Source organism: Pelmatolapia mariae, linkage group LG1 (assembly GCF_036321145.2).
Source record: "Pelmatolapia mariae isolate MD_Pm_ZW linkage group LG1, Pm_UMD_F_2, whole genome shotgun sequence".
NCBI classification, from domain to species: Eukaryota; Metazoa; Chordata; class Actinopteri; order Cichliformes; family Cichlidae; genus Pelmatolapia; species Pelmatolapia mariae.
Window position 1 is genome coordinate 6,178,386 of NC_086227.1, and position 13,020 is coordinate 6,191,405.

General features: G+C 43.8%; 1 protein-coding gene across 1 annotated transcript; it reads left to right on the forward strand.

Annotated features, from left to right (window-relative positions):
* Positions 1 to 1,679: 1,679 nt before the first annotated feature.
* shcbp1 (SHC SH2-domain binding protein 1) lies at positions 1,680 to 12,827 on the forward strand. Its single transcript, XM_063470657.1, has 13 exons — positions 1,680 to 1,988; positions 2,597 to 2,803; positions 2,888 to 3,003; positions 5,201 to 5,409; positions 5,492 to 5,587; positions 5,667 to 5,897; positions 5,978 to 6,155; positions 6,847 to 6,967; positions 7,802 to 7,933; positions 11,077 to 11,195; positions 11,441 to 11,527; positions 11,757 to 11,895; positions 11,972 to 12,827. The coding sequence occupies exons 1-13, from the start codon at positions 1,850 to 1,852 to the stop codon at positions 12,301 to 12,303; spliced, it is 2,106 nt and encodes a 701-aa protein (XP_063326727.1). The 5' UTR covers positions 1,680 to 1,849; the 3' UTR covers positions 12,304 to 12,827.
* Positions 12,828 to 13,020: the final 193 nt, after the last annotated feature.

Sequence of the window (13,020 nt, forward strand, 5' to 3'; positions counted from 1 at the left end):
TTTCATGCTCTAGACGCACAGCCGGATCCATCGTGCTTCTCCCTTTTCTAAACCCACTCTGGTACCACTTGATCTTATCAGTAGTTTCCAAAAAGTAAAGTAATCTTTCATTCACCATCTTTTCCATTATTTTCCCCAAATGTGACGTCAAAGCAAGTCTGCTACCCAGTAGCGGTTTTAGATACGGGCGACACGGGCGGTTGCCCGGGGCGGCATCGTGGTGGGGGGCGGCATCACGGGCATCGGCAAAAAAAACCCAAAACATGCTTGTACTCATGCTGCCCCGACATCATGCCAGCGCATATTGGGAATGGCATAGGCACCGATCGGTTTTCTATCGCCCATTAGCTGGGAGTAACGGCGCCCTCAGTTTGCGAGGTGCGCCTGCTGCTTGCGGCACAGGGAGGAGAGGGCGGGGCGGCGGGGGATTCTCTGGCTGGCTGGAGCAGCATCTAATAACCAACTCGCAAAATAAAACAAAATAAAAACAAACCAACAACACGAAAACACCAGACATTATGATACAGACTTATAATTTGCACCGATGTTTTTTCAAAATTCTATACGCGAAAAGTGAGCGTGAGAGCCCTCGGTGCGTCTGCTCGCTGCTGAAGTCAAAGTAAACTTTATTGTCATCTCCGCTACATACAGTCCAGTATATAGAGAGACGAGACGATGAGGCTCCAGTTACAGCAGTGCAAGTAAACGAACAATAAATATTTAAGAGTTTCACAAATAAATATACACTTTAGGACTTGGGGTAAAGGGATCAATAACAATTTAAAATGTATATTTTATATTTTGTTGATTTAAAGTCTCATACACAACCCGTTTTTAAAGTTTAAAAAAAAAGAGAAAAGAAGAGGAGTGTAGCGACTTCCACAGTCGTTGAGCCTGCCTGACGCGCTGTCAACTTTACGCAATAATGCCAGAGGTGGAATTGCTTGCTTGTTTATTAAAGTGCTTGAAAAGTACTTTAATAAACGTGATCGGCTCGCGATTCAAACTCTTAAAACATCACAGGCTCTAATGCAACAAGGGGAAACTCGTTGTGCTGCGGTCAACAAAAACTACGGCTACCCAGCCCTCCTCTCTGTCAAAATCAAACCAGTGAAAGACAGACTGACAACGCCCTCTTAATGTCGCCGCTACCACCCACGTGACTCCCGTTACACATCACCATAGCAACCAAACAAATGAAAACCCAGTGATCATTAAAATTCAATACATTTAATTATGGCTCCTACAAGGAGAAACGAGCAAAAGATACAGGTAAGCAGATGTGTCATTGGATAATGGCAGGTCATGTATCCTAAAACATTAAGAATCAGAATACTTTCTTAATCCCTAAGGAAATTATGTGGGTTACAGTTCCTCCAAGAAGAAATGGTAAAATAGTAACAGTAGCAGACTAAACTCCAAACAATATATACAATAATATAATGTTAATTAGTCAGTGTCAATTGCTGATTTGTCCTGTTCTCATTGTATGACGAATTATGATGTCTGTTTAGTAGCCGTTTGCATACTATGCATACTCTCTCTCTCTTCATATGTGTATGTGTGTGTGTGTGTGTGGGGGGGGGGCCCAGAGGGAGTGTTCGCCCAGGGCGCCAAACAGGCTAGGACCGCCACTGCTGCTACCTCTTTTTCCACTATTGGCTTATGACCAGTTGGAGCACTAGGGGGCGGACCATCCCGCAGCTGCCCTGTTGTGATTGGTTGAGACACTCCAAGCCGGGATATTTTGAAAACAGGGTGGCTCCTGCTAGTTTTGTGACTGTTTTCCGAAGAGACGTTGGTAGCTTTCAGCCTAAAAGTGTAGAAGAAAAGATTTTACAAGTTCTTCATGGAGCAGGATTCGCGGGATGCTGCGTGTCCGGGGAACGACGCGTCAGACGTGGTCGTGGTTAATCTGGACTTTGGTAACGGAGACACGGACAACGGCCCGGCCGATAAAGGCTACAGCGGGGCGAATATAAATCGAGGTGAGGTCAGCAGCAGTGATCATCCACGCCCGCGTTGTAATCTTTTAAAACATGAACCAGCTTCTAGGTTTCCTGCCGTGCATTTATCTGCTCTAGTACTGCTTAACTGACCCGTGTGTGCTAATTACAGCGCATATGTGCTTTGTAGCAGGCCTGTCACGTTAACACTGCTAACTTTCATGTTTCGTTCACGCGACGCGTCTACGCAGACTGTTCTGCAGCAGTAATGCAGATAAACGTACACGCACATCATGCTGTAGGCTGAACCTTAAACACTACTGTGGCACTTGAGGTATGCTTAAATTTTGAATGGGTCTTTCAGCCCTCTGTGCAAATGTACTATATGCTAGTATACGCTCCAGCTGTTAGGTAACTGGTGTCGCAGATTAAGTGGTGACGGTCAAACAGATGTGTTGTAGACTTGCTTTTCAGGAGTCGCTACCAACAAACCAGGAAATAAACGCTGAATATTTCATTTTTGACATTTATGAGGTTAATTTAAACACAGTCCGTCAGTCTTATTGCTTTTGACCAGTAAAATAGTCCATGTGAATGAAGGCATGAAAGAGAAAGAAGATTTTTCTCTATGATGTTTCCGTCTTTAACAGCCCTCTTTAAAAATGAGGAGGAGAAGAAAGATGAAGATGGTAGTGATGACGACAGTGGAACATACTACTATAACACTGAAGCGTCGGGGACTCGGCTGCAGAGACGTGAGCCACCTTCAGGAGGAAGTTCAAGTCTTCCTGACACGTTCCAGACCAGCCACCTGTTGTTCTATGAGAGGTTCAAGGCCTACCAGGACTACATGCTTGGTAACCAACGTCTGGTAATATTAATAATCATAACTCTGAGAAATTAGACTGCTAATCTCAGTCCTTGTGTTCTTGTGTGTGTAGGAGACTGTAAGCCTTCAGAGGTGAAGGACTTCACAGCAGACTACCTGGAGAAGACGGTGGAGCCATGTGACTGGTTGGCTCTTTGGTCTACTGATATCTTTGATGTTCTGGTGGAGGTAACTTAATGCTTTCATTAACCTGTGATCACACAGTCTAGTCATAATGACCTTGTAAGGACTGCTTTCCATCCCTCTCTAATGACACATGTGAAAGCTGAGTCTGCTGTGCAGGGTGATGGCTGTAGCTATGTACTCCACTGTGCATCGTGTTTAGTTGGGTGCGGCAGTTTGCAATATTAGTTTGTTCAAAAGTGCAAACAAAAACCATCTCAGCTTTGTCAGCTTTATCAAACACTGATTGCCGTCTTTAACTTGTGACAGGAATGTTGTTTCTGGCTCACACTGACTTGATGTCATTCATGACAGAATGTAGGCCAGCGAGTCCTTTACAGCAATTTAAATGCCTACAAACGATTCTGGCTGTCGTTCAGCTCTAGTGATTGTAGGCTGTCAGTGCGCTGTTTACCTCAGGTGTCAAAATGTCTGTTGTCCACATCATTTACTCTGGAGGGAAGTGTAAGACTTTGTGAAAGGAGTCGATATGCGTGGATCAGTCAGTGAAGCTCACTTTTGTCTCATGACAGAGGTGAGTATGTTGAGGATATTCTGAACTTTTCTGTCACTAAATGTTGCCTATTTTATTTTTTTGCAGTCTCTGTTAGGAGAAATTTTGCTTAAAGTGGATCTAACGTTGCCAGACTCAGACACTTAGTGAAAAAACTTTTATACTGTTTAAGAATGTAATCTAAGTGTTTATCAGAGGGAAAGTGTGATTTGTAGGACACTAGAGCCTGACATGCTGGCATGACATTAGCTTATGACCAGCTGTTCTTTATCCGGCTTGTAGTCAGCTGTCCTGAGACAGAAGGGTCAGATGTGTAATCTGCTGTGACAATTTCAGGAATAAAAAAGCATGTTTATACATTGTCTAAGGAGATTGGAAAGAAAAGCGTCTGGACTTCTTTAAGTTGCTTGAAGATGTTTCGCCTCTCATCCGAGAGGCTTCTTCAGTTCTAGGGTCAAATGGTGGAGAGTCCCAGATTTAAACCCTGTGGAGTATCCCCCCAAAGAGGGACAAAGGCCCCCCTGATGATCCTTTACCTAATCACATGAGCCAAGGCGTAAAAACGGGTGTAGGTCACAATCAGCCAAGGTTTCGGGTGAGCTCATTGTGAAACCTAGCCCCACCCTGTCATGTGATTTCCTGAGGTGAGATGGCCCTCACACCCACTCAGGGTGGGTCCTTTGTCCCTTTTTGGGGGGATACTCCCACAGGGTTTAAATCTGGGACTCTCTACCATTTGACCCTAGAACTGAAGAAGCTTCTCGGATGAGAGGTGAAACGTCTTCAAGCAACTTAAAGAAGTCCAGACGCTTTTCTTTCCAAGCTCCTTAGACTACGATGACCTGGATGACTGAGAACCTTCACAGACACATGTTTATGCATGTTTTTCTGTGTTGGAGCCCTGACTTCAGTTCAGGAGACAAGGCATGAGGTGAGGAGGAGGAGGATGAGGGGCAGAAGACAGAGGCCAGTGGTGAAGTCATGTAGGTTGAGAGTTAGGCATTTGTGATCTTTAAATTAAAAATTATGCATATGGCGTAGTACGTATGTGGCTAGTCTCCAGTGACATACAGTCGTAATTAGGCAGAACAGAGACGTCCAACCTGACCGCTGTATTTAAGGTGGCGGGCCAACATAGCAGCATCCACAAATTGGTGCCTGCTCCTATGCACTCTTAATGGATAAAAGTTTTTAAGAACACATCAATTTGTTAGAGAATGTTATTGCACACTAATCAATGTATATTTATGAGTGCAGCAATCTTTTTTTTTTACTAAAAACATTACTTTCTCTACCTTTTTAAAAATTTCTTTAGTTATTCTTAAAGTAAAGTGCTCTGTGGTCTTTTTATAGTTTGACTTAAGATTTCCATGGAAACACTACCCACAGTGCTTTAGTGCTTACGTGTGACTTACACTATGTCACAACTATATTGCACTGTAACGCTGTTGATGGCACCTAGTCTCAGTAGACTCTTATTCCAGCTTAGGTAGCCTGCCATCAGTGACTGTAGCTCACTGGAAAAGGACAGAAAAAAAACTAGAGCTTGAGGGGGCTGTACAGTATCTGCTGCCTTTACAGAATGTGAAAATGCACATAATCAAAGGCGCAACAAACATGTGTGTGCTAATGTAGAGCTTGGAGGAAGGTGGTTTGTAATCCTTGGGTTGTGGCTGTTGGTGATTTCAGGTGCGAGATGTGGAAGTGAAGGACCTGAAGGCACGTGTGAGGCTGGTGCTGCCTCTGCGGTGTGATACCAGAGGCTGTGAGCTCAATGAAGAAGCCATGACATCTCTTCTGGAGGCCACTCAGCACAAAGTGCCCCTGCAGGAGCTGCAGGTGGTCTACGAGGAGTCTGGGGACTTTGATCAGACTGCCCTTGCCCTTGAGCATGTAAGGTAGGACTTGGAGGCCACAGGGAGATTACATGTTGTTGTTTTGCCCTGACGTATATGTGACATCCTTTCCTTTCATCTGCAGGTTTTTCTATAAACACATCTGGAGGGAGTGGGATGAGGAAGAGGAGGATGATGACTTTGACTACTTTGTCCGCTGTGTGGAACCCCGGATAAGACTGTGAGTACTCTAGGATGATCCTATATTAAGAAGTGTTGGTTTGTGCCCATAGCCCTGACTAAAACATGTCTTATCTCAGCTACTACGACATGTTGGAGGACAGAGTCCCAGCAGGCCTGGTGGCAGAGTACCAGTCCTTACTGGAGAAGTGTTCCAAGTGCTTCCAGCAGTTCTCCGCGTTGCGCAGTGGCCTCAGTGCCGACTCGGACTCAGAGCTTGACAACGTGTCCATGGTAGAGGGCCTGAAGCTCTGTGACCAGCTGGAGACCTTCAAACGCAAGCTGCGCATCATTGAGAACCCCCTGCTGAGGTAGTGTGCATGTCCTTCAGCCTCCTCCTCCTCATTGTTCCTTCTTGCGCCCAGTTTTCTACACCCCTCCTCTCATGTAGATACGTGCTGGCCTATAAAGGAAATACGAGGCAGCAGTGTGCGCAGAGCAGAGGACCTCGAGCATCAGGCGCAAAGGTGGTTCATGTGGTTACAGCGTCCTGCAGCACCGTTCAGCTGCAGTCCCTGCTTAGTGCCAGACTCATACCTCTATGCTCATCTGAAGACACTGAAATTCAGGTCAGTTCCACAGAAGCATAGCTGTCTGTCTAAAGATCACGTCAGCGAATCGGCTAATCGAGACACATAAATTTGGAGTTTGGACTGGATTGTTTCTTCTATAGTGCTTTTCTACTCTACCGGAACTCTAAAGCGCTTTTTATGCCTCACACCCACAAGCACTTTTTTCTATCCTTTTTTTTTTCTTCTTTTTAACGTTCATACTCCGATTGATGCATCAGAGAACAACTTGGGGTTAGTATCTTGCTTAAAGGTATTTGGCATGCAGACTGGAGCAGACAGGGATTGAACCACCAACCTTCCAATTAGCAGATGACATGCTCAAACTCCTGAGCTACAGCCACCCAAACTTTCACCTTAACCCCTTGCACTGACAGTAACACAAAAAAATGAGGGATCAAAAGTAAAATGTGGTGGAGAGAAACTTATCACAATAAATCAAAAGTTCTCTTCTCAGTTTTTAAAGACACACACACACACAGCTGCAGTGTGAACCAAAGACGTACCATTTTGTTGAAAATGCTGAAACATGACTGAAGCTCAGCCCGCTATGTACATTCATGCTCTATTACACACCAAATGGCAAAAGTATTTCTAAACTGCTTTTAATGTTGTTGGCTTGTAACCATAGTGAGGCGACTGTAAGCTGCTAATGGTGACTGTATGTCTAAAGCCTGTGTCATGTACGTAGTTCCACAGAGAGCCAGTATCAGCTGTGGATTCATGCCATCAGGGCGACTTGGTGGTTGTTCTCCCAGGAATGTACAGTGTCAGCAGCTGCATCTTCATACCAGACTCCATCACCATAGAAGGTAGGACACTCACTGTCATGCTTGTGTAGAAGTGATGCTAAACATACATGGAAACCAAAGATGTCTAGCTGATGCTGAATTAATTCAAATGTTTTATGCATTATCTGACGTTCCTCTTCTCTGGCCCACTTGAAGAGCCCTGTTTGTGTGTTCCATCAAATTAAGAAATACATGCAAGCTAGTCATGGTTGAAATGAAGGGGCCACTATGTTTTAAGCAAACTTTGGTTATAAGTTATTAACCTGGGAGCTTCACAGTGCACTTCATAGTTGTATGTACACGTAAACTGATCTATGACTGTCACATCCAGCTACACTTCAGGCCCCCTCGAACATTTACATCATCAGTGGAGCTCCTCAGCTGCAGCCTGCTGAACCCAAACATTTGCAGGTCAATATTTAAAAAAAAAAAAAAAAAGACAGCACATACACTGGTGCTGTGATATCATATCACCTGTGATAGCACTTGTACATTGATATAAACATTATTGCTATAGCAACACCATGTGTCCACATTCAGGGAGACAAGATGGACATGTCACTTTCAAGCACAATCAGCTATGAAGGTGCTGACGTGGAGCCGGATGTAAATGAATGTACCTACTGACACTTTTGAGGCTAGATTGCACACATTTCCATCTTTGTCACATTTTCTTCATCCTGAATGCCACGGTCTGTTTGCTAACTCAGCTTAGCTGAGATCTGCTTTGATCATGGTTACATTTACATGCAGCCATCATTTAATGGAAAGTGTGTGAAATGCAGAGCCCCTTTGTGTGGTTTCAGGGGCTTCTTTAACTGTGTGTGCGTGTGCGTGTGTGTGTGTGTGTGTCAGGCTTTGGGTTTCCTGATGAAGTGGTGATTGAGAAGAAAAGCAAAGGTGACTCATTTGTGGAGTCTACAGGCGCTGATGTCAGACTCTCCAACATCAAGTTCATCCAGCATGATGCCATTGAAGGCATTCTGTGTGAGTATTACATGCTCTGAGCTGCCATCACACTAACGTATTGCGTCATATTCAAACAGGCAGGGAAACTGTGGAGCTAACCTTTACTCTTTAAAAGCCCAGCCGCAAACACTGAAACAAGTGCAGACATAGGTTGATTATTTCATTTTGGGTGTTGTAGCTTTCCTGAAGAAAGAGTCAGATCAGAAGTACAGTACTCGGTATAACTTTCAAACGCACACCTTAAACAGATAATTCTTAGGAAATGATATCTCGCTAATTTAGAAGATCATTATTTAGCCCGGAAAGCCAGTTTGCTGCGTTATAAAAAAAGCTCTCCTTAAAGCTAGAACATCTTACTGATTTTCATGACTAATTGAAGAAAATATAAGCAGGCCTAGGTTTCTCTTCAGCACTGTAGCCAGGCTGACAAAAAGTCTGTACCACAGGCCTTCAGGCTGGCAGTAGTTAAACCGTTACTTCACTCAAGCCATCACCTGACCCAGCGGTCTTAGCTAATTATAAGCCAATCTCCAACCTTCCTTTTATTTTAAAAATTCTTGAAAGAGTAGTTGTCAAACAGCTAACAGATCATCTGCAGTGGAATGGCCTGATTTAAAGAGTTTGTCAGTTCAGAGCTCAACACAGCACAGAAACAGCTTTAGTGAAGGTTACAAATTATCTTCTTATGGCCTCTGACAGTGGACTCATCTCTGTGCTTGTCCTGCTAGACCTCAGTGCAGCATTCGATACTGCTGACCATAATATCCTATTAGAGCAATTCGAGCACGCTGTTGGCATTACAAGTACTGGGCTGCAGTAGTTTGTGTTATATGACACCCAACTCTATCTATCCATGAAGCCAGATAACACACACCAATTAGTTAAACTGCAGGAATGTCTTACAGACATAAAGACCTGGATGAACGCTAATTTTCTGCTGTTAAATTCAGATAAAACTGAGTTTATTGTACTCAGCCCTGAAAATCTTAGAAATATGGTATCTAACCAGATTCTTACTCTGGATAGCATTACCTTGGTCTCCAGTAAAACTGTGAGGAACCTTGAAGTCGTTTTTGACCAGGATATGTCCTTCAATGCACATAATAAACCAATATGTAAGACTGCTTTCTGCCATTTGTGCAATATCTCCAAAATTAGAAACATCCTGTCTCAGAGTGACGCTGAAAAACTGGTCCATGCATTTATTACTTAGGCTGGACTACTGTCAGTTGTTTTTGTTTGTCCTAAAAACTCCCCGAAAAGTCTTCAGTTGATCCAAAATGCTGCAGCAAAAGTACTGACAGGGAATAGAAAGAGAGAGCAGATTACTCCTATGTTGGCTTCTCTTCACTGGCTCCCTGTTAAATCCAGAATCAAATTTAAAATCCTTCTTGGACTGTATCAGGACTGAGAGTGTGATTCCCACCACACGATAAACAGCTCTCTGGACTAGTTTGGGATATTTGATATTGTGGTATGAAAGTAATGTCTTGCACCAGTGTCAGTGGGATGACCTTTTTGGTCAGGGCTGGACAATTAATTTCTACAGGGGGCCACAAAATCTGAATTGTGTTGGAAGGCTGAACCACAATAAGTTGAACTTAATTCTGCTCAATATTAATTTTCTCTCATTGTAAAAAGCTATAAATTATATATTTTGATAAGCTGCTACTGGTAATCAGAAGTATAAGAATATTCTGTAGATATTTATGTATATTTTTGAATTGTGGTGTAGGTCAAAGAAGAAAATAATCCTATAAAAGTAACAACAACTTAAAACAAAAACAATTATCACTGTTTAATATTGCTTTTAGCTTGTTAATTTTCACAAATACTGTAAAGGTGTTTAAAAATAAGCAACTTTTGATGTTTTCAGTTCAGTTTAGTGAGGAAAAATCCAATCTGTCTTCGGCTTGAACAAGTGTATTGAAATCTGGCTGAATGTCTAAGGTGGCTATTCGAAGTACAGCTAAGAGGTGATCATCAGTGATAGAGAATCTATATCTGGATTTGTTGAACTTCATCACTGAGAATGTCTGTTCACATACATAGCTAGATCCGAAGTGGAGTAGAATCCTCTGAGCTTGTGTGGAAAGTCCTCCTCTTTGAGTGGAGAGTGAAACTCAAGCAGTGGGACTGACCTAAACTGCTCTGCCAGTAGTGTGTCAGACTGCAAGTCAGTGTGTTCCATCGGGACATCACTGGTGCATTATCCACACTGCAGGTGAAGGGAGAAGAAACTGTGTGCATTTCACTCTCGGCTGTTTTGAAGTCTTGAAATTACCTTGAAAACTCACCATGCAATGCTTCCAACATGGATGAGTTACCTTTGGAGGTGATCAGCTGATGGTGTGGCTTCCTTCAGTGTCGGCACGTGAGTGAGAATATTGTCCCACATTTGGCTTCTCATGAAAGCCCTCACTGCACTGTACATTGCAAGCACAAAAAGGCCCTTGCATTGCAGTTTTCCCATGCCGAGCCACCTGACAGCTGTGTGGTAGCTTACGTTTTCCTCCAAAAGTGCAACAAACTGTCTGTGATTCAGTGCTCTTGCTCTGATGAAGTCCAACATTTTTAGCTGTCAGACTTGGTCAACCATCTGTTCTCACACCTATCGGTTTGTCCCATTTCAGTCCCAGCTTCTCCAAACATGCATTTAACTTCGTGAAGAAATCACTCCCTGTCCCTTTCACTGACTGCATGGCTGCCAGCTCCTCCGTGATTTTGAAGTCTGCAGTGATCCCACGTAAAAAGACAAGTAGCTGGGCAGTGTCACGTACACCGCAGCTCTCATCCAGAGCCAGGGAAAAGTAGTCAAAGTCGAACATGACCGACATTTTTAGGGGGCCAGGGGTAGCTGGCTAGCATCACCTGACGCTGTGCAGACAGAAGCAGATAATACGTTGAGGGTTTTCAAAATAAAAGCAACACAGTTGTATTGCATGCACAGCATAAACACTTGTTAATTTGTGCTTACGACATACCGTATGTGGCCCGTGTAAAATGCCCAGGTCTGTTTTAGGTCGTGTGGTCAGTTGGACTGGAGGGACAACAGCAGAAAACACTCGGAGGTTGTGTTTATCTTAGGTGCGTGGTGTTGTGTTGAGGTGTGTAGTAATGATGTGATGATGCCTTTCTTCTTGTTCCGGTTTGACTGCCAGGTGTGCGTCAGGGGACTCTGAATATGGAGAACTGTGTGCTACAGTGTGACACCACTGGAGTCATCGTGAGAACATCTGCCCGTCTCACCATGAACATGTGCGACCTGTATGGCTCCAAGGTGAGACCTGAACTCCATCCATCACATGGTGTTCTGGAAACAAAAACTATGGCCAGTTCCTCCATGCTGTGAAGTATGTGTTACACTGGAAATTATTTTGACCTGCCAGCTAATGCCCTGACACAAGATCAGTAAAGCTTTGTGTAAAAAAAAAAAAAAAAAATCCTATGTCCCAGTGTTCTTGTTCGGTGTGTGACGGTTCTCTGATTGGCAGACTGATTATGCTGCTCCTTGTCTGTGTGCAGGGGGCAGGTGTGGAGATTTACCCCGGCAGCGTTTGCAGTCTTGTTGGTAACGGCATCCATCATTGTAAGGATGGGATCCTCATCAAGGTGAGATGAGATGAATCTTGCCAATATTCATATTTCTGCCAACTCCATCCTCCTGACTTTGTAAAGCTGTTCTTTATCACTGATGCTGTATTGTTAGTAGGCCTTTTACCCCCATTGTGGACACAGTAGTGCTTGTGCTTTGATTGGCAGTGATGCAGTGGTTAGCACTGCTGCATTGCAACAAACAGGCTGCAGGTGTGATGCCCAGCGTGTGCGTGTCTGCGTGTAGGACTTTGCTGATCAGATGGATGCAATGCCTTCCATCACCATGGAGAACAATGTGATCCACAACAATGAAGGCTATGGGGTGATTCTGGTGAAACCCAATAGTGGGGAAGAGCCCAGCATCCCTGTGAGCAGAAGTGAAGGTGGGTTAGGTGGTAATGTGAGGCAGCTTTGATAGTCCAGTGCACAATCTATAATCAGCTGTCCTTTTCCTCGCAGAGCACCCTGATGCACACACACAAGAGGAAAAGCAGGGAGGATCTTTAGACCATCACTTGATCTCCACCTCATTTTCAACACCACCTGTCAACACCACGTCCACCAGCAAACCCTTGCTACCTCTTTTGGCTGAGTCTGCTAAGAACAGCTCAGACGGTGATGCGGCTGCGTCCACAGGCAGGAAGTGGCAGTTTAGCCGTCAGCTAAGCAGGAACGTGGAGATGTCCAGCAAAGCTGTTGAGGATCTGAAAGACCACCAAATCTTTGTGTCCTTTCAAGGAAACCAGTTCAAGCGCAACGGCATGGGCGATTTTGGCACCTTCTGCTACTAACACTGTGACCTAACATTGCCTTGCACCCCTCAGCATTTCTGCCCAGTGTGTATGATGACACTAATCTTTTTGCCATAAAATAAATGTTGCAGGAATGTGTTGTTCTGATTCACATGTGTGGAGCTGTGCACAGGCAGTTCTAAACATCAGCTCTGATGTTGCTGAAGTCCAGTGACTGTGGATGGGCCCTTCCTTTGGAATTTGCACAAATTCTTTTATCTGTTTTATTCCTCTGAGTTGCTGCTTTTAAAAAAGAATTTAAATCCACGTTGTTTTGTTTCTGTTTTATTCTGAGGTGGTGGCTTGCCGAGTGCTGAGGTTCACACAGATGCTTTTTAGAATGATGAGTTCAGATTTTCAGATGTGTATGACAAAGTTAATAGTTTAGAAAAGTTTCATTTGCCATGTTCTGAAAGTGGAATAAAAATTAACTCTACAGTTTAATATTTAGAAAGAACCAAGTGTGGTTGATGATGCATTTTGTGAAATGGATGAATAAAATACATTTTAAAGTCATATTTCCCCCATCCTTTTCTGTCTGGATGTGCACCTTACCTGGGACAAGGAACACAACATCATGTCGGACGGGTCGGGTCTTTGCTAGCAAACTTGTGTGGCTGTCCTCAACCAGTTCTCTGCAATTGTGAAGAACACAAAAACAAAACCTAATGTACAATTCCTTTTTAAATGCTATGGTTTATGTACTGTTAGGTCCAT

Excerpts from the sequence above, each read along its gene's own strand:
- shcbp1 (XM_063470657.1), top strand. The coding sequence starts at position 1,850 with ATGGAGCAGGATTCGCGGGATGCTGCGTGTCCGGGGAACGACGCGTCA. Across the intron at positions 5,898-5,977 it reads ATTGAGAACCCCCTGCTGAG|ATACGTGCTGGCCTATAAAG; the intron begins GTAGTGTGCATG and ends CCTCTCATGTAG. Across the intron at positions 6,968-7,801 it reads AGACTCCATCACCATAGAAG|GCTTTGGGTTTCCTGATGAA; the intron begins GTAGGACACTCA and ends TGTGTGTGTCAG.